Source organism: Lissotriton vulgaris, chromosome 6 (assembly GCF_964263255.1).
Source record: "Lissotriton vulgaris chromosome 6, aLisVul1.2, whole genome shotgun sequence".
NCBI classification, from domain to species: domain Eukaryota; kingdom Metazoa; phylum Chordata; class Amphibia; order Caudata; family Salamandridae; genus Lissotriton; species Lissotriton vulgaris.
The window spans coordinates 63,834,623-63,859,987 of record NC_141694.1 but is presented as its reverse complement, the minus strand read 5'-3'; the positions used below and the strand labels follow the sequence as shown (position 1 = coordinate 63,859,987).

General features: G+C 49.6%; 1 protein-coding gene across 1 annotated transcript in view; it reads left to right on the top strand.

Annotated features, from left to right (window-relative positions):
* Positions 1–25,365, top strand: part of LOC147706789 (exportin-5-like) — a 1,247,062-nt gene that overhangs the window by 164,306 nt on the left and 1,057,391 nt on the right. Inside the window, exon 8 of the mRNA XM_086925922.1 lies at positions 22,722–22,821. Within this exon, the coding sequence (XP_086782048.1) occupies positions 22,722–22,821 (100 nt within the window). The remainder of the gene's footprint in view (positions 1–22,721; positions 22,822–25,365) is intronic.

The window sequence follows — 25,365 nt, the reverse complement described above, 5'->3', positions numbered from 1 at the left end:
TGGCCGACCCCAAGGCCTCGGGGTCGACGCCGAAGGCGAAGGTGGCCGACGCGCCTGCGTCGGCGCCGAAGATGGTCGAAGTCGACGACCCGAGAAAGGCTCCAAAGAAGCGCCAAAGCGATTCCAAGGCTCCGGCTGTGCCGGCTCCGACCGTCGGGGCCAAGGATGGCAAGGTGTCGACTCCGAAGACGCTGCCCCCGGCAGACTCGACTCCCGACTCAGGGAAATCGCTCGAGACAGTCAAGCCCTCTCCAGCCTTGACGAAGAAGGTCGTTGAATCCCTCCAACGGATTCGAAACGATGCGGTTCCCGAACCAGAGGGAGTGAAGCCGAAGCCCGCATCGAAGCCGGTGAAGGCGCAGACGCCTATTCGCTACACCCTGCCGCCAAAGTAGACGCCGAAAGCCTTCGCTCCGAAGCAGGGGGCGGACGTGCCCTCGAAGGAGGTGTCGACGCCCAAAGCGTCGCTGGCGGGGTCGAAGCCTCGGCTCCAGCCACTCGCTGAGGAAGAGTGCCGTGAGGTCATCATCGACGCCAATACTGGGAAATTGTCCCTCCTCAAATGGAAAATCACCACGGAACCGGTGCTTGAACATTTTCGGATTCCTCTTAAAAACAAGAAGGACTCGGCGGGCGCTTCGGCCCCTGTGGAGCCTTCGTCTCCCAAACAAGTGGAACGTTCTCCTACGCGTTCTAACGCAGGGGAAGGTGACGATGAGGAGGAAGTCGAGTACAACTATCCGGCGTACTCGGATCCGGAGGCGGAACATGAACCCTGATGACCCGCAATCGGGTCAGGAACTGCAGCTCTTTGCGGCAAAGACCTCACCGACGGAGGACTCTGCGGCCTTCAACGCCCTAATTGAGAGGGCCGCAGCCAACCATGATGTCGAGCTCCACTCAGATCCGGTGGATGTGGATTTTTTGTTTGACACTTTCTCAGTGGCAGAGAAGTCAGTCAAGACATTGCCAATGCTCAAAGGGGTGCTAAAGCACGCGCCGGAGGTCTTCAAGGAGCCCCCTCGGGCGCGTGTCATCAATCCTCGCATTGATAAGAAATATAAGGCAGCGCCCTCGGATCCAACATACATCAAGGGACACTTGCCACTGGACTCTTTGGTTGTATCCAAAGCTCGGAAGAGGGCGAATTCACAGACTACTGGTGACGCTCCTCCCCCAGACAAAGAGTCGAAAATATTCGAGGCCTCGGGAAAAAGGATTGCTGCGCAGGCAGCTAACATCTGGCGTATTTCAAACACACAGGCCCTACTTGCACGCGACGATAGGGCTCACTATGACACCCTAGAAACACTGTTGCAGCACCTACCTGACCAGTACAAGGAGGCTGGGGAGATGTTAATTCAGGAGGGCAAGCTAATCACTAACGCTTCCATCAAATGTGCACTAGATGTGGCTGACACTGCCTCCAGGGCGATCAACACTAGTGTGTTGCTGAGGCGGCATGCATGGCTTCGAATCTCAGGCTTTAAACCTGATATCCAAACAACCATACTCAACCAAACAGTGAATCCTGACCACCTGTTTGGCCCTGAGGTGGATGCGACACTGGAAAAAATGAAAAAGGACACGGACACTGCTAAGTCTATGGGGGCCCTCCAATCTCAGCAGTTTCGGGGTGGTTCCTTTCGCCGCTCCAATTCCAGAGGCACCTCCAGGGGTCAAGCATCGCAATCCACACAGTACTATAAAGGCAATACCCAGACCTCATACACCAACAAGGGTAGAGGCGGCTACAGAGGCAACAATGTCAAGGGCAGGGGACATGGAAACAATAGCTCCAGGTCCACCGCCGCCAACAAGCAGTGACGTCTTGTCACTGCCCCCCGACCACTCAACCCCGGTCGGGGGGAGACTCCAGCAGTTCCTGCCCGCGTGGAAATCCATCACCACGGACAGGTGGGTGAGATCTCTTATCCAGTACGGTTACTGTCTGGAACTTACTTACACTCCACCAAACATTCCTCCAAGAAGCCGTCCTATGTCCGGCGAGCACTTGCACTTGTTGCAGCAGGAGGTCACAGTCATGCTGCAAAAAGGGGCAATAGAGCTCGTTCCACTGCAAGAAAGGGGAACAGGGGAACAGGGGTTTACTCCTTGTACTTTCTGATCCCCAAAAAGGACGGATCCCTCAGGCCCATCCTGGACCTCAGGCCCCTCAACTGGTACATTCTCTCGGAGCACTTCCATATGCTCACGTTACAGCAGGTTCTCCCTCTGCTTCAACAGGGGGACTTCCTGGCCACACTGGACCTAAAGGATGCATACTTTCATATCCCCCTGCATCCTTCCCACAGGAAGTATCTCAGATTCACAATCCTAGACCAGCACTACCAGTTCAGGGTTCTGCCGTTCGGGGTCACCACAGCGCCAAGAGTTTTTACAAAGTGCCTGGCGACTGTCCACGCCTATCCTTATCTGGACGACTGGCTCATTCAGGCAAGGACAGAACAGCAGTGCGCAAACCACATGTCACGCACTATTCATCTCCTGCACGATCTGGGATTCTCGCTGAACTACCCAAAATCTCATCTCCAGCCCGCCCATGTACGGCAGTATCTGGGCGCATCGATAGACACGCTGGCAGCCACTGCGCAGCCAAATTCAGTGAGAATCGCCAGCATCCAGACTCTGATCCAACGATTCAGACCTCAGCACTCGCTTCCAGCGAAGGTGTTCATGCAGTTGATAGGCATGATGGCCTCCTGCATCTCCATCGTCCTGCACGCGAGACTACATATGCGTCCGCTTCAGGAGTGCTTGGCACGTCAGTGGACTCAGGCTCATGGGCAACTGACAGACCTAGTGTTGGTGAGCGGTCGGGCGTACAACTCTCTGCATTGGTGGAATCCACAAAACCTTTGCAAGGGCCGACCGTTCCAGGAGCCTGTGCCACAGATTATCCTGACAACGGACGCTTCTCTCCAGGGATGGGGAGCGCATGTACTCCATTACACGGTGCAGGGACTATGGACACTACAGCAGAGGAAGATGCACATCAACGTTCTGGAACTGATGGCAATCTTCATGGCTTTAAAGGCATTCAAAGTACATCTGTCCAACAAGGTCGTGTTGATCCGGACGGACAACATGACGGCCATGTACTACATCCAGAAGCAGGGAGGCACACACTCTCCGCAGCTGTCTCATCTGGCTCAGAGCATGTGGAAGTGGGCCATTCAGAGGAACATCTTCCTCATGGCGTAGCATCTCCCGGGCAAAGACAACCAGATGGCGGACCTGCTCAGCAGGTACATCCACCAAATGCACGAGTGGGAGATACACCCATCAGTACTCCAACCGTACTTCCAAAGGTGGGGTCATCCAGAGATAGACCTGTTCGCCACAAAGGAGAACGCAAAATGCCAAAGCTTTGCCGCCAGGTTCCCACACCCGCAATCACAGGGCAATGCGATGTGGATGAACTGGTCAGGCAGATTTTCGTACGCTTTTCCCCCAGCACCTCTGATACCGCTGGTGGCACGCAAACTCAGGCAGCACTCGATGACTCTCATCCTGGTTGCTCCAACATGGGCTCGCCAACCATGGTACACCACGTTTCTGGAACTCTCCGTGGTACCGCATCAGAGGCTTCATCTCACCCCCAGCCTTCTGACGCAGAGCCATGGCGACATTCAGCACCCAGATCCGCAACAGCTCAACCTGGCGATCTGGCTCCTGAAGTCCTAGAGTTTGGCTACCTCAATCTTCCCCCCGATTGTATGGACATCATTCGGGAGGCAAGGAAGCCCACTACTCGAGCTTGTTACGCAGCCAAGTGGAAGTGTTTTGTCATGTACTGTGTAAACCACAATATTGACCCACTGGACGCTTCCATTCAGAACATTATTTGCTACCTGTTCCACCTGTACCAAAGCAATTTGGCGTACTCTTCCATCCGCATTCATTTGTCTGCGATGGCAGCATACCTTCAGAATAGGCAACACCTATCCCTTTTTAAGGTCCCTGCTATCAAGGCTTTTCTGGAAGGACTCAAAAGGGTCATTCCACCACGGACACCACCAGCTCCGGAATGGAACCTCAATGTGGTTCTTACAAGGCTGATGGGTCCTCCCTTTGAGCCACTGCACTCTTGTGAGCTTCAGTTTCTAACTTGGAAGGTTGCTTTCTTAGTAGCAATTACATCGCTACGGAGGGTTAGCGAGTTGCAGGCGCTCACCATCCAGGAACCTTTCTTCCAAGTACACGCTAGCAGGGTGGTGCTCCGCACTAACCCTAAATTCTTACCCAAGGTTGTATCTCAATTCCACATGAACCAAACAATTGAGTTACCAGTGTTTTTTCAAAACCCAGAGTCACTGGCGGAGCGGATGCTCCACACCCTTGATGTTAAAAGAGCCTTGATGTACTACGTCGACAGGACTAAATATTTTCGTAAGACCAAGCAACTCTTTGTTGCTTTTGCCTCACACCACAAGGGAAATGCTATCTCCAAAGCTGGGATCGCTAGGTGGATAGTGAAATGCATTCAGATCTGTTACGCTAAAGCTAAACGCACTCTCACAATTCCACCAAGAGCCCACTCCACCAGAAAGATGGGGGCCTCTATGGCTTTCCTAGGTAACATTCCCTTAGAAGATATTTGTAGAGCAGCTACATGGTCTACCACACATACTTTCACTAAGCATTACTGTGTAGATGTGCACTCTAAACAGCAGGCAGCTGTTGGCCAGGCTGTTCTCAAAACGCTTTTTCAAACGGCTGCAGCTGGCACGGGCGGCCGCCGCTAATGGAGGGACTGCTATGTATTCTATGCACAGATATGAATTCAGCAGCCCACATGCCTCGAACTGCAAATGCTACTTACCAGTATGCATCTGTTCTTGGCATGTAGGGCTGCTGACATTCATATCGCCCGCCCTCCTCCCCGGCGCCTGTAGCAGCTGCAGTATTTTCTTTACACATATTTTCATACTCTTAGCATAGGGCATCACTCACATGTGTCACTCCATCTCTGCCAATGGCTAAAAACAATCTGGGGATGGAGGCGATGCCCATGCGCACTGTAGTCCAGGGGAGGAGCCACCTATCTCGTGATACTTCGAAGACTCTTCCAGGACAACAATGTGCAATCATCCGGACCCAACACTAGGCGGCGATCTATGCACAGATATGAATGTCAGCAGCCCTACATGCCAAGAACAGATGCATACTGGTAATTAGCATTTGCATTCCTTCCCAGCCTAAGTTTACTCGCCAGATGGGAGTAGTAGGTACTAAAAATAGCTTAACCCAATAAACTTTTACTTGCAATTGTGAGTGGGCGAGTAGATTTTACGAGGCATGTGGGGAAAGCAAGCCAAAACCCTTAGGTCTGCCAGGAGCTTCAAAAGCAGAGGTAGGACCAAAAGGCTTCCATGGGTGAGTTCAAACCATGGCAGAAGGTGTGGTTATTGAAGCCTGTGGTCCATAGGCCCCTCCAAGACCAGTGGTGTGGGCCCTAAGCTTTCCTTGAAAGAAAGGGGGAGGTCACCTATCTGGTGGACCCTAAAAGGGTTGTACATGTCAACCACCTGAAGCTCTGCTATGGTAGAGCTGACGTGACAATGTCCATGATTACAGATGAAGGAGAGGAAGCTGAGAGTGAAACTCACCCTGATCTCCTCTCCAGCAATCCAAAAGATGGGTCTGTTGATGGAGTGGTCTTGTCAGACACACTCACTGATCGATTGTAAGCAAGTCCTCCATCAGTATGCTGATCTCTTCTTTGATACCCATGGTCAGACTAACTGGTGTACCCATTCTGTAGTAGGGGATCTCTGTGTATAGTCATAATCTAGTGAATAGTCCCGCCCATGTGCGTGGACCCCGGAGCAATCAAAAATAATCTCTTAATAACTAACACGACCAACACGAAAGTAACAGAATAAAGATAAGTTCTGTGTTGCTTGTGGTCTTTTACGTACTCGTTTGTTCACACTTTTAGTGGTTGTTTGTTTTAACCCACACACTGCATTCCCTCACAAACACTGTTTTGTTTGTTTTGTGGACACTTATCTTTCTTTTGAGCTTCATGGCGCCAATGATGAGATCAGGGCAATCCTGGTGAGTACCTGCCAGGTTCCCGTTGGTGGGTCGCCCGTGAGGCGCCATCTCGCTCACACACACTTTTTCTACCTTTCTTCATTTACCTATTTAGGCACATAGGTGTGTGTTATCTGTTGTCTCACAACTGTTTACTGTTTTCTCAAGGGTTTGGGCAGTTGTCTTTATACTATGGCATACTTTGGATGTACCTCCTACCTCAACAATTAAAAGAGAGGAGTATTGTGCAAAACGTGTTTGCAGTTGATTGTGCACCAGCTACTGATTGATTTTTTTATGCCTGGTCGGTCAAGGTCTTGTTTTGGAAATAAGCACATAGACGACGCCTTACTGGCAACCAAGACTGATACTGACACCGCCAAATCACTTGGTACCCTGCAATATAAAAGAGGCTCTTGTAGAGGGCCAAGAGGTCGTTGTTTTTCCTCCAGAGGAAATTACCACAACCAACAGAACAGGCAGTATCAATCCCAGTACAAACAGCCATACTACCAATCTTCATACAGACAACCTACCTCCAGTAATTTATCTTGTCAGGGAGGAAGACGACGAACAAGCAATCAAGGACGAGATTCCAACAAACGTCAATGAGCTCTGCTGGACGCCAGTCCAATATCCTCCACTCCCTGTGGGTGCGAAGATCTCCGCATTTTACCAGCAATGGCGGAACATTACTTCGGATAAGTGGCTCCTCGACTTAGTCAAGAACGGACACACTCTGGAGTTCTTAAAGAAACCACCTACAACCCTGCCCAGGGGTCCCCCTCCCCTTCACTTACTGTTCAAAGAAGCCGTTAATATGTTCCACAAGAAAGCGATAGAGAAGGTTCCCATCTTGCAAAAAGGAAAAGGGTTTTACTCTCGCTTCTTCGTCATAAAAAAGAAGTCGGGAGAGTGGCGCCCGATTTTGGATCTGCGCAAACTCAACAAATGTCTAAAGAAACAGAGTTTTCGCAAGGTGGCGTTGGTAGATGTGCTCAATTGTCTCAACGAAGGAGATTTTATGGCTTCTCTGGACCTGGAAGACGCTTACTTCCACATCCCTATACACCCCAAACACCGCAAATACCTGAGATTCACAGTGGCTGGCGTCCACTTTCAATTCAAGGTGCTCCCATTCGGTCTAAAATCCGCACCAAGAATATTTACAAATTGTTTAGCCCAAGTTTCTGCAGCACTGAGGTCGCAGGGAATACAAGTCTTCCCATACCTCGACGACTGGCTGCTCAAGGGACCATCGAGACAGGCTACAAGACAAGCGGTCAAAAGCTCCCTCCGTCTATTCTCAAACCTAGGACTCCCTCTCAATGCAAAGAAATCTCAACTGCAACCCAGTCAGGTGTTGACTTTTCTGGGAGCATCACTGGACACCCAACGCTGCAAGGCGTTCTTGTCTCCGGAGCGACATATCAAACTTCAAAAGCTGGCAAAACTAATCTTAGCAAAAAAGTCACTTTCGGTCCGAACATATGCTTCTCTTCAGCGATCAGTCTAGTCCCATTGGCGAGACTCAGGATGAGGCCTCTGCAAGAAGAATTGCACTGACAATGGCGAGAAGTGGGAGGCTCCTTCGATGATCGCATAAAGGTGACACCAAGAATGAGGCGGGCTCTTCTTTGCTGGTCAAAAGGAAACCATCTGTTACCGGGCCTCAAGTTTCTCCAATCCATTCCGAAGTTTTACCTGACTACGGACGCTTCTATGGAAGGTTGGAAAGGTCATCTCCAGGACCTTCAGATTCAAGGGCGATGGTCTCACCAATATCGGCAGAAACACATCAACAGCCTAGAGTCAAGAGCCATTTTCCAGTCTCTGCAGGCGTTCCTACTGAGAATTGCAAATTCCTCAGTGCTGGTGCGTACAGACAATACCACCAGTATGTATTACATCAACAAACAAGGGGGGACGAGATCTCTCTCCCTCTCACAGGAAGCTCAGGAGATGTGGGAGTGGGTCATACAACACGGCATAACCCTCAGAGCGGAGCATGTGAAGGGTGTTAAAAACTCTCTAGCCGGCAACCTCAGCAGATCTCTCACAGGTTGCCACGAATCGGAGCTAGAGCAGAATCAAGTGGCCCGGATCTTTCAAACATGGGGCACACCAACTCTGGATCTGTTTGCGACGCAAACTACGCCAGCAAATTTCCTCAACGGGGGTCAAGGGGAAATGCCCTGTCGATGAGATGGTCCGGAATCTTTGCATACGCCTTTCTCTCGATTCCTTTAATACCAAGGATACTACAAAAGATGAAGAGGGAGCATTGCACTCTCCTCCTCATTACTCCTCGCTGGCCGTACTGGTTCCAAGAACTACTCCTGCTATCGCAACAGCCTCCTATTCCTCTCAAACCGACAATTTCAATGTTGACAAGGGATCCTCAATCGCTTCACTTGCACGCCTGGCTCCTGACTTCTTAGTTTAAGGATCTCAACATTTCTGCGGACTGTAGAGAGATTTTATCCCAAGCCCGCGCTCAGAGTGCCATCAGAACATATCATTTTAAATGAAGACGATTCTGTAGTTGGTGTGAAGCAAATAATATTCATCCGCTCCAGGCTCCACCTGAGGACATCCTTCCTTGCTGTCGCGGCCAAAGCAGGTCTGGTGTTCTCTTCTATTAAGGTACATCTGGCCGCTATATCCAGATTCAGGAAAAGTTCTAACAAGCCATCACTATGCTCTTCCTCATTGATAAAGCAATTTCTTAAGGGGTTATTCCGAGCTTTCCCTCCAATCCGACCTCCACCTCCTGAATGGGACCTCAATATCGTTTTGTCCCAATTAACCCCTTCGCTGCTAGGCCTTTTCCCCTCCTGTGCTAAGCCCTTTTTTGGCGATTTGGGGTAGGGCGCGCTTAGGCCCTTGTAACTTTTTGACCACATAAGGTATCCACGCCAAATTTGCGTCCTTTTCTTCCAACATCATGTGGATTATAAAGGCGCCCAGGGTTTGTGGATTACCTTGGAGGGGTCCCGGAAATTAACCAAAATATAGTGTTTTTTTTAGTTTTTTTCAGAAAAATGAAAAAAACGGGATGCAAATGAAAGCCTCTGGGGTTTTCCCTGAAAAAGTTATCAAAAAAGGGTTTGTGGGGCTGAAATCTCCATTTTCTCAGCTTTTAGGGAATGACAGTCTTTTGTCAGAGAACCGACATTTTTCACACAGTTTTGGCATTTGTCTTGGACATAGCCTTTTTTTGCTATTTTTAGAGCTTTCAACCTCCTTCCAGTTAATGGTAGAAATGAGTTTGAAAGCAATAATGGATCCTGGAAAGCTGTACATTTTCGAAAAGTAGACAAAATTCTGAATTCAGAAAGGTGTCATTTGTCTAAATCCATGAAGGTTTCTTTATAGAAACTAACAGTTAAATATTGGAATATTTGAAAATTTGTTGAAAAAAACAGCCTTTTGTCTCAACGTTTTCACCTATAACTTTTTCTAATTTTGACAGCTCTTGGAAAGCAATGTACCGTTACATCCGTTAGACCTTCCTGGTTGTGGGGATATATAGGACTTGTAGTTTCACCAAGAACCTGACGAACCCAGATCCAAAAACTGAGCAGCAACTTCCAATGGTATTTTTTTATTTACTGGGTATAGAGCACTTTGTCTTGAAAAATGTATACATGGAAAAATCTGTATGAAAGACACCTATGTATTTCTGAATTGGGTACAAATTATAGAGTTCAGAAACAGTATATAATTGCTAATTTTCAAAATTGGGAATACTCATACTAGCATGAGAATTATTGGTCATTTTTCAAAAATATTTTTTTTACACAGTCTTTCATTGAAAGGGAGAAATGCATGAAAGCTCAATTGGTAATAACAGTTGATTTACAAATCTGAATTACCCCAAGTCTCCCGATAAATACGGTACTTCACTTGTGTGGGTCGGCCTTGTGCCTGCGACAGGAAACGGCGCAAAATGCAACGTGGTCACACCTAAATTTTGCAGTTACAAATTTACCCTTTTTCGGAAAAGTGCCTACCTGTAGTTTTTGCACCCTAGCTCTGCCGGCATCTAGGGAAACCTAGCAAACCGATACATTTTTGAAAAGTAGACACCCAGGGGAATTCAGGATGGGGTGACTCGACTGCCTACCACCAGGTTTTGTTACCCAAAATCCCTTGCAAAGCTAAGAATTTGACAAAAAAAACACATTTTCCTCCCATTTCTGTGGAGGAAAGTTCTGGAATCTGCGTGGATCAACAAATTTCCACCCACCCATCATTCCCCCAGGGCTCCCGAAAAAAATGGTACCTCACTTGGGTGGGTAGGCATAGTGGCTGCGACATGAAACAGCCCAAAACGCAACATGGTTGCACCACAATTTCCCAGTGAAATTTTGCACTTTTTGGACAAAAAGACTACCTTTTGTTTTTGCGCCCTAGCTCTGCCAGCACCTAAGGAAACCTAGCAAACCTATACATTTTTGAAAACTAGACACCCAGGGGAATTCAGGATGGGGTGACTCCTCTGCCTACCCTCAGGTTTTGTTACCCAGAATCCCTTACAAAGCTAAGATTTTGACAAAAAAAACACATTTTCCTCACATTTCTGTGGTGGAAAGTTCTGGAATCTGCGTGGATCAACAAATTTCCACCCACCCAGCGTTCCCCCAGGTCTCCCGAAAAAAATGGTACCTCACTTGCGTGGGTCGGCATAGTGGCTGCGACTGGAAACGGTTCAAATCATACGGTGGTGAATATACAATACCCAACTGCAAAACGACCTTGATTTGGGGGGGAGGGGGCACCTGAGTTTTTGGCCCGGGGATCGGTGGTATTCTTTGGAAAGTACCAAACCCAAACAGTTCTGAAAAGTAGACACCCGGGGGAGTCCAGGGAGGTATGGCATGCGTGGGTCCCCCAATGTTTTCCTACCCAGAACTCCTTGCAAACCTTAAAATTAGGTAAAAATATCACTTTTCCAAACTTTTTTGCGTGGGATCTCCGTGCTGGCAAAAATGTCCTACCACTCAGCGTTCCCCTTGTTCTCCCGATTAAAAGGTGCCCCAAAGCAGAACAGGCCAAAAATGAATTTTGAAAAAAGTAGTATTTAAATTTTACAAGTTTTACAAATTAAGCCCCCCTGCCTTAGTCACAGGCCTTTGACCCACCCACACAAGTGAGGTATCATTTTACTCGGGAGAACAAGGGCAACGCTTGGTGGTAGTACATTTGTTCCGACACGGAGATCCCACGCAAAAATGTATGGAAAACTGTTTTTTTACCTAAATTTATGGTTTGCCGGGATTTCTGGGTAGGAAAACATTGGGGGACCCACGCATGCCATACCTCCCTGGACTCCCCCGGGTGTCTACTTTTTAGAACTGTTTGGGTTTGGTAGTTTCCAAAGATGCCCGCCGAGCCCCAGTCCAAAAACTCAGTCCCACCCCCCCAAAAAAGAAGGTAATGTTGCTATTGGTTATTGTAATTTCACCACCGTACGATTTGGACCTTTTCCTTTTGCAGCCACTATGCCTGCCCACGCAAGTGAGGTACCATTTTTATCGGGAGACCTGGGGGAACGCTGGGTGGGAGGAAATTTGTGTGAGCCTAGTGATGCCACGCTTTCCCACACAAAAAAAGTGTGAAAAAACAGATTTTTTCAACAAAAATCGATGTTTGCAAGGGATTATGGGTAAGGGAACGTTGGAGGATCCACGCAAGCCATTCCTCCTTGGAAGCCCCCGGGTGTCTACTTTTCAGCCCCGTGCTAGACGGCCATCTAGGGAAACCTACCAAACCCACACATTTCTGAAAAGTAGACACCGGGGGCTTCCAAGGAGGTATGGCTTGCGTGGATCCTCTAACGTTCCTTTTTTTTTTTTTTTTTAAACCTTTATTTGGAGATAAGCAAGAAAAAGGAAAGTGCATTCATGGAACATACAATCGTAAATGGCTTTTACAATACAGCGAGGTAATCAATGAGTCCGGAAGAAAGGGTAACACAATGATTCGTACAGACAGTAATGAATGATGTCACATAGCATTTAGAAATGGACCATCCAGGGCATATAATAAACTGATGAGATGGTGCAGCATGGGAATGCTCTGTCAACGCAAAATAAAACAAAGGAAAAACAAAGAGAAAGAAAACCCAAGTAAAAGGGAGAGCATGATCGTGCCAGCTGACACCAGCACTCTACAAGCATGATGTATTCCAAATAGGCCTTCCCTACTCGCCAATTGAAGCGGTAGGGCGTTGGATCTCCACCGCCACCACATGAGTGACATAGAAGGGAGTACAGCCCTCTCAACCACGCAGAAAAAAGGACGCAGTCCAACCCTCCCCCCACTACCTTAGGACAAGCGAATGTATTATCATATCTGAGCCCCTATGCTGGCGCTAGCCAACCCCTACTCGGTCCTCATGTACAGAATCAGAGTCCTGCACAGCTTTAGTGAGGAGGTACACCTGTAGCGGGCTCCAAGTCCTTGGGCCTGCACCTCACGGGCATCAATTCAGAGTAGACATTATATTGGTCCTGACAGTATATGAGATCGCTCAACCAATCCTTGAAGCGCGGCACCCTGCCCCGACCCCAACAACAGGCAACCCTGCACTTGGCCAGCAGCAAGGCCACGTCAGCAAATCTACGGTGGGGGGCAGGCACGTCCCTGGAATAACCCAGCAACATTACTAAGGGGTCAAACGCCACGCCATCCTCCGTCATAACCTGCAGGGCCGCATGGACCTGAGTCCAGTATTCCAAAACTCCCGCACAACTCCAAGCCAAGTGCAGGAAGTCGGCACCCTCTGCTCGGCACCTAGCGCATCTGTCGTCCTCCGCTAAATGAAACCGAAGTTTCCTCGCCGGGGTGTAATAATACCGCTGGACAAATTTATAATGGATGATTTTCAAGCGGCAACTGGAAGAAACATTGGCAGTAAGCCCACAGCAATACTTCCATTGCTTGTCAGTAATAGGGACGCCCAACTCAACAATCCACTGCTCGCGCACCCGACTGGACGGGACAGAATGCTGTCAACGAATAGCACCGTACAACTTCGAAACTAGGTGACGCCCATCTGAAACCAGCAGCACGTGAAGAGGGAGGGTTACCTCCGGCTCCGAAGGAAAATCAGGCAGCAAGGCGCGCATGCCCTGCCTCAGACGAACATAATAAAACAGCTCCGAAGGAGAGCAAGCAGCAGTCCCAAAGAAATGAGCCTGGGTACGAAAGGCACCTTCATGAAACACGTCGCCCCACGTAAGAATACCTAGCCGCCTACACAACCGTTGAAACCCCGTTTCCAGCAACAGAGACAAAGCAGGATGATAGGATAAAGGTAGTGCCGGCGAATAAAGAAAGGATACGCCCAGCAACCGCTCCACCCGTCTCCAGGCGTCCACCGTGCATGTCACCGTCGTTTGATGCGTGTCCACATCTGACACCCTTCCCAATACCATCCCCTCCAGAGGGAGGGGATGAGCAACCCAATGCTCAGCCGCTACCTGGGGCATAAACGGCGTGGGGCGCATCCAATGGTAAGCGTAATGCGTTTGAGCGCTAAGATAGTAAAGCTCAAATTCAGGGACGTCAAATCCTCCATCAGTATAGGGTAGCGTAAGGGTAGACCAGGCCACCCGCGGCTGTTTGCCTCCCCAAAACAATCGAATGAGCTCAGAGCGAAGCCTGCGAAAAAAATAAGCCCCAGGGTGATACGGAAGGTTTTGAAATAGGTAAAGAAACCGGAGCAGGACAACCATCTTGATAAGGGACGCCCGACCGGCCATGGATAGAGGCAAGAACATCCATCTAGTGACGTCTTCTGCCAATTTAGTAATTGCCACACCGTAATTAAGCCGGACCGTTTCCTCCCTGTTCAATGACACAACAATGCCGAGGTACCGCAGCTCCGAATCGCACCATTCCAAGGGGTAATCAAGAGGAAATCTACTCACAGCCGCAGTGAGAGGGAAGAGTTGGGATTTACGCCAGTTAATGTGAACACCGGAGACACCCCCGAAGGCGATCAACTCTCGCAAGAGCGCATTAAGGTTGTTCTGAGGATCCTTTACATAGAGCGTTACATCGTCCGCATACAGAGAGATCCCGACCTGACGCTGAAGGCAATTGAAGGCGCTTTGCTGGTGTAGCTGACGAATCCTGCAGGCCAAGGGCTCAATAGCAATGGCAAATAGGAGGGGCGAGAGGGGACATCCCTGACGAGTCCCCCTAGTAAGAGGGAACGGGGGGGATAGCACCCCATTCACCACCACCCTCGCCATCGGATCAGTATATAAGAGCTTGACCCATGAAATAAAAATCCGAGGAAATCCCATCCGACATAATACATCAATAAGATAGCCCCATTCAACAGAGTCAAATGCCTTAGTGGCATCAAGGAAGATGGCGGCGACCGGGATATCAGGAGCAATGGTCGAAATAAGGGAAAACAAAGTACGAAGATTGTGGGAAGTAGCACGGCCAGGCACAAACCCCGACTGGTCGGGCAAAACAATAACAGGCATGAGCTCAGAAAGTCTCATCGCCAGGACCTTTGCGAGTATTTTGACATCATAATTAAGCAAAGAGAGGGGCCTATAGGAACCCACATCCAGGGGATCCTTACCGGGTTTGAGCAGCGATGTAATAGCGACCTCCCGCATGGAGCACGGCAGTCGTCCCTCCTCCAGGGATTCCTCAAAAACCTTGCGAAGGACAGGGGCCATAACGTCCACATAACACTTATAGAATTCAGCAGGAAGGCCATCCAGACCAGTGGCCTTCCCATTATTCAGAGACATGATAGCATTTCTGACCTCCTCCACCTCTAGAGGCCTACCCAAGAACGCTCGATGATCATCCGACAACCAACAGAGCGCCAACTCATCCAGAAATCCGCCATATCGTGTCTCCCCCGACTGCTGTGTCGTGTACAGTTGTGTATAATGGTCAATAAAAGTGCGTTGAATCTCCGCAGTGTCCCGACAGCGAGTGCCATCTGGCAAAACTAATTCCAGCACGTCCGAGCCATGCCTTTGGTGTCTAGTAAGTGCAGCAAGGACCTTGCCGGGCCTCTCCCCCTCACAATACCTCCGAGCCGTCCAATATTTCCCCCTATGCTTAGCTTCCCTGGCAGCCTCCTCCTCATACTCGGAGAGCTTGGCGCGGAACTGGCTCATCAGATCGGGATCAGAGCCAGCCTGCATCCTGCGTTCCAAGGCACGTAAATCTCCCTCCAAGCCCTCGAGAGTCCGAACAATCAATTCAAGCATTCCACAACTTTAGGAGATCGTGACTCCCCGGATAGTAACCTTGAACGCCTCCCATATAACCTCGACACTGTCGACAGAGCCCTTGTTTCTAGAGAAGAACGCCTCCACCTCCTCGCCAAGCTCCGCCTTGAACACTGGGTCAAGCAAGGCAGTCGGAAAAAGGCGCCAAGGCGGGCGCGGCCTGTGCAGCCCGGGAACAGATAGGACAACCTTCACTGGGCAGTGATCAGAATACGTACGAGCAAGATGCACCGCCTCCCGCAGGCCAGCCACCAACCCCCTGGAGAGGAAAACATAGTCCAGCCTCGCCCATGAGCGCGCATGTGCAGTGTAATGAGTGCCTTCCCTAGTGGCAGGGTGAGAATACCTCCAGCTATCGATTAGCCCAGCCTCCTCCACAACCCCACACAAAACATCCCTAGCTTGCACATTGTACTGTGGACCTCCGTCCGACCTATCCACCTGAGCATGAAATGCAAAGTTGAAATCCCCCCCCCCCCCCCCCACACAATGTGAATAGCATCGACAGCAAGCACATGGCCCCACAATGTAAGGAAGAAGGACGGTGTATCAACATTGGGAGCATAGCAATTAACAAACAGCACAGTGATCTGCCCAAGCCGCCCCCACAGTAGTACATAGCGTCCCTCAGGGTCTCCCATAGATCCTAGTTCCTGAAAGGCGAGCAATCTTTTAACAAGGATAACAGCCCCGCGAGCATACGAGGAGTTTGAAGCAAACACCCTGGTTGCAGCCCACCGCCCACCAAAGCAGGGGGGAAGGTCCAGGTCGCAGATGAGTCTCCTGCAGGAGGGCCACATGAATAGCATGCCTGTCCAAATACTGTATCACATTTCGACATTTCCTGGCATCATTAAGACCCCGTACATTCCAGGACAAAATTGATATCTTATCTATAGTGTCATTCGACATCAGCCATATTCAGGGCCCCTCAGGACACAGTGAGAAAGGGCGGCGTGCCCGACTCCTAGCGCCAGCCAGCAGCAGGCCACCAACCTAGGGCGCAGTCGCCCCACCACATACACTCCACACACATCCCGGCCATCTCCAAACCAACCAAACAGAACCCCAACAACCCCCCCCCAGCAGCACCATCCGTGCAACAGGCAACCAGGAAACACATTGCGCAGCACGAAGCAAACACAGTCCACTCGGCCCTCAACTCGCACACGCATCCCCCACATAACGCACTCACTACCATGCGGCCACCGGAAATAGCGAGCACCATATAGACAGCAATAGCAACCAACGCAATGGCCCATGAGACCAGGGCGAGCACGTGTCGTCCACACCATCCCCACCCCCACCTCCCACCTGACGAAACCCCAACTATCAGGCCATGCAAACCCCCCCCCCATTCCCCAACACACTTCCAGTCCACCAACAAAGGACTAGAGTCCAAACCAAAGGTACTAGTGGGGTACACCCTCCGGGGAACCCTCTAGAGGTGCACGGCACCACTCCCACGCACCACGCCAGTGTCCGAGCCAACGAATCCCATAAGGCCCCAGGCGCAGCGCGGGGGGGTGGGTGCCCAGAGCGCGAACAAAAAGAGCGCCAACCTGCGGTCCCATACCGACTCCAAGAACCGCCACACAGACAGACAGTTGCAAACAGTCACGGCAAAGCCCCACGACACAAAAGCAGGTGGCAGCGAGGCCTCCGAAACAGTCAAGGAAGTCAGTGCACTAGCCACACGCCAACAATGTCTCAAGAAAAAAGCAAGGTCACCCCCATTCAGGCGACCTCCTCCTCCGCCGCCGAATGATCGCCCTCAGGGTCTCGATCGCCTCCTCGATCCGCAGCCGCTCGATCACGCTTGAGGCGCTTCACAAAGTCCTCAGCATGCTGTGGGTTAGTGAAGAAGTGCTGCTTAGCCTGATGCGTCACTCTTAGCTTGGCAGGGTAAAGCAAAGCATAGTCTACTTGTAGTTCTCGAAGTTTCTTCTTCACCCCTAGGAACTTACGACGTTGGTCCTGCACCATCGGTGTGAAATCAGGGTACATGGTGAAGGATACCCCTTCAAAGGAGAGGGCCCGATTAGTCCGGGCAGCCTGGAGGGCAGCGTCCCGATCGCGATAGTTTAGAAGACGCGCAATAATGGGGCGCGGTGCAGCCCCAGAGGCAGGCCGAGACCCCAGTGATCGGTGCGCTCTCTCGACAATGAACTGGGACGAGAAGGCACCTGCACCAATGGCGCCCACCAGGAGTCTCTCCACATAAGTTTCCATCTTTCCCACATTCGTTGACTCCGGCACACCGACTATACGAACGTTATTGCGCCTACTCCTCGCCTCCATCTCCTCATTCTTGGCGGCAATCACCCGCAATATATTATCCATCCTCGCCAACTGTGTGGTATGAGCGGCGGCCGTATCGTCGTGGTCCGAGATGCGCTGTTGTTAGGCGTTCCTCGTGGACGTCTAGCTTCTGGACCACCGCATCCATGCGCGACAACAGTTTGTCCACTTCGTCCACTATCGTGGCAAACCCTTGCCTCATCTCTTGCATCATCTGTTGGAAGTCCGGTGTTTGTGGCTGCGGCCCAGTATCAGCGACAGGTGGGGGGGGAGACCGTGAGGTCCCAGCGTCCTGTAGCAGCCGCGTTCCCCTCCTAGCTACCCCCGAGTCAAAGGATAATTTAGATTGTTTAGTGTCCGGCTTCCCCATGATAAAGCGCGATCAGCACGGCGGGGCACAGAAGTCAAGAAGGGCCAGACTGCAGAATCGACCAATCGCCAAGAAAATGGGGGCACGAGCAGGCATGGACGCCCCGCCACTCCCAGCGAAGCAATGGCCGTCCCCAACCTCAGGCCAAAGTGTTCGCTTCTCAGGCGCTCAAGCGATAATCCGCGGCGTCTCCGCAATCAGCAGTCCCAGGACAGGCAAAGGTAGAAGCCGATACCCAGTTCCATTACAGGGGGGCCCTCAGCAGCGTGCCCGTCCAGCTAGCAGGTCCGGAGAAGAGAAGAAGAGCAGGGCCTCCACCCCACGTGCGAAGCCGCGGGCTAGCGTAGAAAGTGACGCCGGGCCACGGAGTACCCGACATCCAGGGCGCAAGTCGGGGAAACTTGGAGCTCTCGTAACTTCGGTCAGCAACCTCTAAATGGAACCGGAGTTGGACCGTGGGTGGCCAGTCGGTATTCCAGCAGATCTATAGGGTCAGATCAGGGCGCAGCGATGGTCAGCAGGATCTATAGGCGGATAATAGCTCCGGGCAGCAAGAGCCTCACGACAGTGCGGCCATTCTGCAGTGCGCCCTCTAGCGCCCCCCTCTAACGTTCCTTTACCCAGAATCCCTTGCAAACATCAATTTTTGCTGAAAAAAATCCGTTTTTTCACACTTTTTTTGTGTGGGAAAGCGTGGCATCACTGGGCTCCCACAAATTTCCTCCCACCCAGCGTTCCCCCAGGTCTCCCGATAAAAAGACACACAGACAGCCAAGTACCACTCAACGCACACCACCAGCCAAGGGCCACTCCACACACACCGCCAGCCAAGGGCCACTCCACGCACACTGCAAGCCAAGCGCCACTCCACGCACACCGCCAGCCAAGCGCCACTCCACGCACACCGCCAGCCAAGCGCCACTCCACGCACACCGCCAGCCAAGCGCCACTCCACGCACACCGCCAGCCAAGCACCACTCCACGCACACCGCCAGCCAAGTACCACTCCACGCACACCATCCAGCCATGCGCACCTCCACACACACCGCCAGCCAAGCAGCACTCCGTGCACAGACAGCCAAGTACCACTCCACGCACACCATCCAGCCAAGCGCCACTCCACACACACCATCCAGCCAAGCGCCACTCCACACACACCACCAGCCAAACACCACTCCACGCACACTGCAAGCCAAGTGCCACTCCACACACACCGCCAGCCAAGCACTACTTCTTTCCCAAGGGGTCGCTTCCTAAAAACTAAATTTAAATTACCTGGTGCTAGTGGGTATTTTCTGCCCCCCCCCGGGGGGCAAAAAGGCAAATAAAACGGGCCGATTTGCACCCAGGGTGGACAGAAAAACAAAAAACACAATCATGGCCACCTGGAAGCGACCCGAAAAACAGGCCAATTTGCCCCCAGGGGCGGCAGAAAAACAAAAAGTTAAGTGTGAGGCCACCTGGAAGCAACCCTTGCCCAAGGGGTCGCTTCCTAAAAGCTAAAAACAAAATCCCTGGTGCTAGTGTAGTGGGCATTTTCTGTCCCCCCGGGGGCAAAACGGCAAAAAAAAACGGGCCGATTTGCCCCCAGGGGGGACAGAAAAACGTAAACAAAAAATATGGCCGCCATCTTGGCTCCAAAAAACAACCCTGGTGCTAGTGGGGAATTTCTGCCCCCCCCCTGGGGGCAAAACGGCCGAAAAAACGGGCCGATTTGCCCCCAGGGGGGGGCAGAAAAACGAAAACATTATCACAGCCCGCCTGGAAGCGACCCTTGCCCAAGGGGTCGCTTCCTATAATTGAAATTACATCCCTGGTGCTAGTGGGGGCATTTCCGCCGCACAATCGCGACGCTTTGCGCGATCGTGAGGCAGAAATGCCCTGCAAAGAGACATCAGGGGAGAGGAAAAACTCTTTCCTCTCCCCTGATGCCTCTTCGCTGCCCCAAACCCCCGCCAGACACTGTAATCCTACCTTTTCCCCAGATGCGCAGGAAGCAGATGGCTTCCCGAGCGCTGGGAATCCCTGATGACGTCAGCGCGCGCTGTGCGCGCTGACGTCATCAGGGATTCCCATGGGGGTGGGGGGGCGGGGGCGGCAGCGGAAGGTCTTCCGCTGCCGCCCCCAGCAAAACAACGAAGATCAGAGAACCTCGGGGGGGGAGTGCCAGCGCTTCCCCCGAGGGTGGGGCTGATGACGAGCAGGCCTTGTCATCCGCGCACGGCAGGTAAGCGCCATGACAAGCCCAGCTCGTCATTAGCTTTGAAGGGGTTAATGAGGAGGCCCTTCGAGCCTATTCACAGAGCTGAACTGAAGTTTCTAACCTGGAAAGTAGCTATTTTACTAGCTCTCACTTCAGCCCGGAGAGTCCGTGAGATACAAGCTTTCACGATTGCAGAGACTTTCCTACATTTCTCTAAGGACTATGTAGCCATGAGAACCAATCCAAAGTTCATTCCTAAGGTACTATCTCAATTTCATATTAATCAGCCGGTAAAGCTAAAGACTTTTTTCCCGGATCCTGTCACCCCGGCAGAAAGGGCCTTCACTCACTTGATGTGAAACGGTGTCTTAAGTTCTATCTACAAAAAACTAAGGACATAAGAAAAGCTAACCAGCTATTTCTTGCTTATGGACAAGTCACGCTAGGACAAGCAGTGACTAAAGCAACTATAGCTAGATGGTTATCCTCTGTAATCCAATTCTGTCACGAGAAGGCTAACAGACCTTTAATCAGAAAGGTTAAAGCACATTCCACCAGAATGATGTCTGCGTCGACAGCCTTATTTGCTGGGGTCACGCTGGGGAACATTTGCCGAGCTGCTACATGGGAAAGTGTCCATACTTTTACAAAGCACTACTGCTTGCAGTTGGCATCACAACATGATACAGCAGTGGGAGAAGCGGTGCTGCAACATCTTCTTCACTAAGGTTAGACTTTTTAGGTCTCTTCACATTATATTGATGTTATAAAAATATGGATGATTTACTGTAATGTTCTGCTTATCAAATGGGGTCTTTATTATGAGCGATATTATATGAAGGTTTTTTTCTGCATATATGTATATTTACATTTTAGTGCTCTATAACCTTCCGGTTGTGTGGGGGATATGTACAATTACGGTTTGTCTCCAACCTTCCACTAACGACAGACATGGCTTTACTGCTTGCTATTCTGATTCAGACATGTGAATCTATGAAAGATACCCCAATCCTGGATAAGAAAACAAGTAACTTACCTGTAACTACAGTTATCCAGTATTGGTATCTTTCATAGATTCACATACACCCACCCAAAGGCAGTTTTTTCTTTGGGATACATATTTCTCACTTGTGCTGGTAAAATCTGAGGAGAACTGCCGCAGCTGGGAAGGTTCTAGAGGGTGCGGACAGCTGATTGGTTGGAACTCCTGTTCCAGTTCTTTTTACATAATGAGGTAGATGGGCTGCTAAGTTTTGGGCCTAGTTGGGCCTATAGTCTTTTCAGCCTACTACAAAAAAATGTTTCTAGTCACTGCTATTGTATATATTGTTACCGTGGGACTCCTGCCTCGGCAACGGGGAATGATTCAGGCATGTGAATCTATGAAAGATACCAATACTGGATAACTGTAGTAACAGGTAAGTAACTTGTTTTCATCTCCTTTTTGAGTTGTGTGTCAATTATTGGTCAATGTTTTGCCATTAATGTCTTGCACTCCTCTGTTAGACCTAGGGCTGCTCGCCCACACTACCCCTAATAGAGTACTTTGGGTTTTACATTGAGCCCTGGACACTTCGATGCTGTGCATGGTATTACCTCCTTGTGGCAAGATCATACATAGAGCAAATACAACTGTCCCAAGGATGCTTGTTTGTGGTTCATGGAAGACCTGACTTGGCAGTTTGGGCTGGACTGTTCCTATGAGTCACAGGGTCAAGCCTGATTTGCTTATAGCTGGGTCTGAACTGAGGTGGCGAAGTGAGCTAAAGAATGATGATGGATTCAACCCAGATCTGTGATTGGGGGTGAGTGTCTGAAAAGTTTCAGCGCTCCGTCCATCATCTCCTAGTGTTTGCTTTGTTCTCCCTAAGTTGGCAGGGTATGCCCAGACGTTGGTCCCTTGCTCACTTTGCCACTGGACTCAAGCTAGCCTGGCTGATGAAGGGTGTTACCCAGAAACCGGTCCCAAGATTCTTGTTTCCAGTTCAGGGAAGCACTGGCTTGGCATTTCTGGCTGGACTGTTCCCATGAGGCACAGGGTCAAGACTGATTTGTACTGAGGTGACCAAGTGAGCTAAAGAACGATGATGGATTCAACCCATATCTGTGACTGGGGGTGAGTGTCTGAAAAGTTTCAGCACTACGTCCATCATCTCCTTGTGTTTGCTAAGATCATATACAGAGCAAGCTTCCTACAATGACTCATAATTAACTTGATTAAATGATATGCACTATCATCTTTATTGGAATATTAAGCAAGTGCATCCTAAATATTTTAATAGAGGGTGTTCACTTGTTAAATTATAGTTTTTTTTTATAGGAGTCCCTCTTAATGCTTTGCTTTTTTCTGTGTGGTATACTAACATTTGGCTCGTAGTAGAATGTATCTGAGAGATACCACAAATTCCTCTCAAAGCCTTCAAAATGTCTGCTGTGGTTTTTACTTTTTACTACAGTTTTTGCTGTTAATTTTCAATTATGACATGTTGCTTTCATTACCTTTCAGAATGGATGATGGAGAAAAGATGACTGAGAAACGCTATTTGTTCCTCAAGAGACTCTGCACTGTTGTGTGTGCTCTTGCCAACTTGCTCTGCATGGTGGTTGTAAGTCCTCATCTGTTCTTATTCTTTCGATAGGCAGGATTGATAACATTTTATTTTTGAAAGTTTTTTTTAATATCTTCATTTCAAGAGTTAACATACAAAAACGCTGCATGTAGTCTCACTAGGTATCCTGCAAGAGACGGTTCATTTTATCACTCTGATTCTACCGGTGAATTTATGTGACATTTGATGAATGGGCCTTGATGGTAGTAGCTTCTTTTTTCAAATCATTTTTGGTAATAAAGCAATGGCGCATGAGTTTGCACGGGCACTGAGTTACCAAAGTTTTGTGGTACCTACCAACTAAGTATACATGTCTAAGGACCATGAATAAGATAAGAGATCATTAAGCAAATACAAGGAGTTTCGCTATGACCAACATAATTAACACCTTGGCTGCGGCACAAATTTCGCCGCAGTGCTGGACATTCCATTCTTGGGCGTGGTTCGGACGGCCCCTGGCTGTCGTGCGCACACGCCCACTGTGACTCATGACGGCCGGGGGCCATCAAGAGCACCGAAGGGGTTAAGACTAAAACCACATTAAAAAAACGTGCCTATGTAAAAAGCGATCATGCCAAGGAGCTCTTGGTAAGGAAGATTCATCCTGTGTGGGACCATGGAGTTGATGTAGTGTATAAGGCAACTTTTGTATATTGAGGGGGATAATACAATATTAATATGGGATTCTTGAAGTAATACAAAAGAAAACACAACAAAGTCTCTGTTCACTGGTGAAGAGACAATGTAGGGAGCACGCAAAGACAAATGCTTTAGGGGTAGAGTTGGCTTGTGGCAGGACAAATGGATGCCATTCTACAGAGGTTTGGTAATGTCTCTGATGTACTCCTTGAAGGTAAAAATCATATCATCCCATCTGGGACCAATCAGCATTTAGTGTAATCCACTTGCCACCTCCTCCGCAGAAAAACGGATTCTATTTTTTTGCAGGGGATACTTATCAGTAGTCCTAATCACTGAATATTCCCCCCCCATGTGCGGGGACCCCAGAATCTATAAAAAATCATATATGAAAATATATATCCAAAACCTACTTTCCTGAAAGAGGGGGTTCCTTCAGAAACTCTTTATTACACGAGTGCACAGGTTGGTTGCGACGAATGCATTTCGGCAGGTTTGCCTTCCTCATCGCCCTACACCAAAAAGAGTCTTGCAATTAGTGCGACAGTCCTGCTTCGCTTAAAATAATGCTGATGACATTAGGCTCCTCCCCAAGTTCACTCCGCTCACCTTTTGGAGATCACGAAACATTAAGCAAACTCCAACTCCCAGCATGCAACATGTTCTTGCAGCTGGGCCGGTGGTGTGGGGGGCAACTCCATGATTGAACCGGCTGCAATGTCCTTTGCAGGCTCGGATGGCGTGACTCTTTAACATGCACCCAGGTCCCAAAGAGCCTCCTCGGATCCCCTCATACCGCTGCAGCCAGACAAATAGGGAAAGCAATGTGCGTGGACAGCCATGCAGCCACACAACGTCCTGACGGAGGTACAATACCTAACCCTGCACTTTTTCTCCCAAATGTCACGGCGGACACCGGATCTCCAGATTCCTCGAGCACACCTTTCACTGCAGAGCAGCGCGTTGCTAGTCTGTCCGGGTCGCTTACACAACCGGGCCATCCGTACTGCGCTCCTTGCTTGGCGCAGAATATATCCAAAACATACTTCCCTGAAAGAGAAACAGCAGAGGCCAGAGGGAGTTCCTTCAGAAACTCTTTATTACACGAGTGCTGGGACCAATCATCATTTAGTGTAATCCACTTGCCACCTCCTCCGCAGGAAAACAGATTCGTTTTTTTCCAGGGGATCCTCATCAATAATCATAATCACTGAATATTCCCGCCCATGTGCGGGGACCCCAGAATCTATAAAAAATTATGAGAAAAAAAAAATATATATATATTTCTCTCAGCGAGCAAGGTGTCAGAACGCCGAAACGCGTTTGGGTTTCCTGTTCGGAACATGCACTTTTAAAACTATGCTGAATAAATTTTACCTGCGGCTGTGGTAAAACAGAACATTTGGTGTCCGTCTGATATATATATATATATACACAAATCCCTTTCCCGCGGGAAGGGGAATGAGGCAGCACTCACGGATTTAAAGTTTCCCAAAGTTCTTTTATTCTTATCTTCGTTGTCAATTACTCCAACCAATACACAAACCAACGCGTTTCGCAACAGCAGTTGCTTGATCACGGATATATATATATATATATATACACGTCCAAAGCACAGCTATTCAGCCGAGCAGAAGGATGAAGCGAGACCCAATTCTTGGTGAAGTTATTTTATTTTAATGCCCAACACCAGTCAGCCATGACGCGTTTCGGCTACCAAAAGCCTTGATCACATGACACAGTGATAGGGGCTGGCCACCCATTTTTAAAGTGCAAGAGTGCCTGTTGCTGAATAGACATAGTAAAATACTACGACAAATAATTGCATCAATGCATGTAGCGTAATGTGCAAATAGCAATTAAAAGAGCGTTAATAACTGTATAATACATTAATAACTCCTT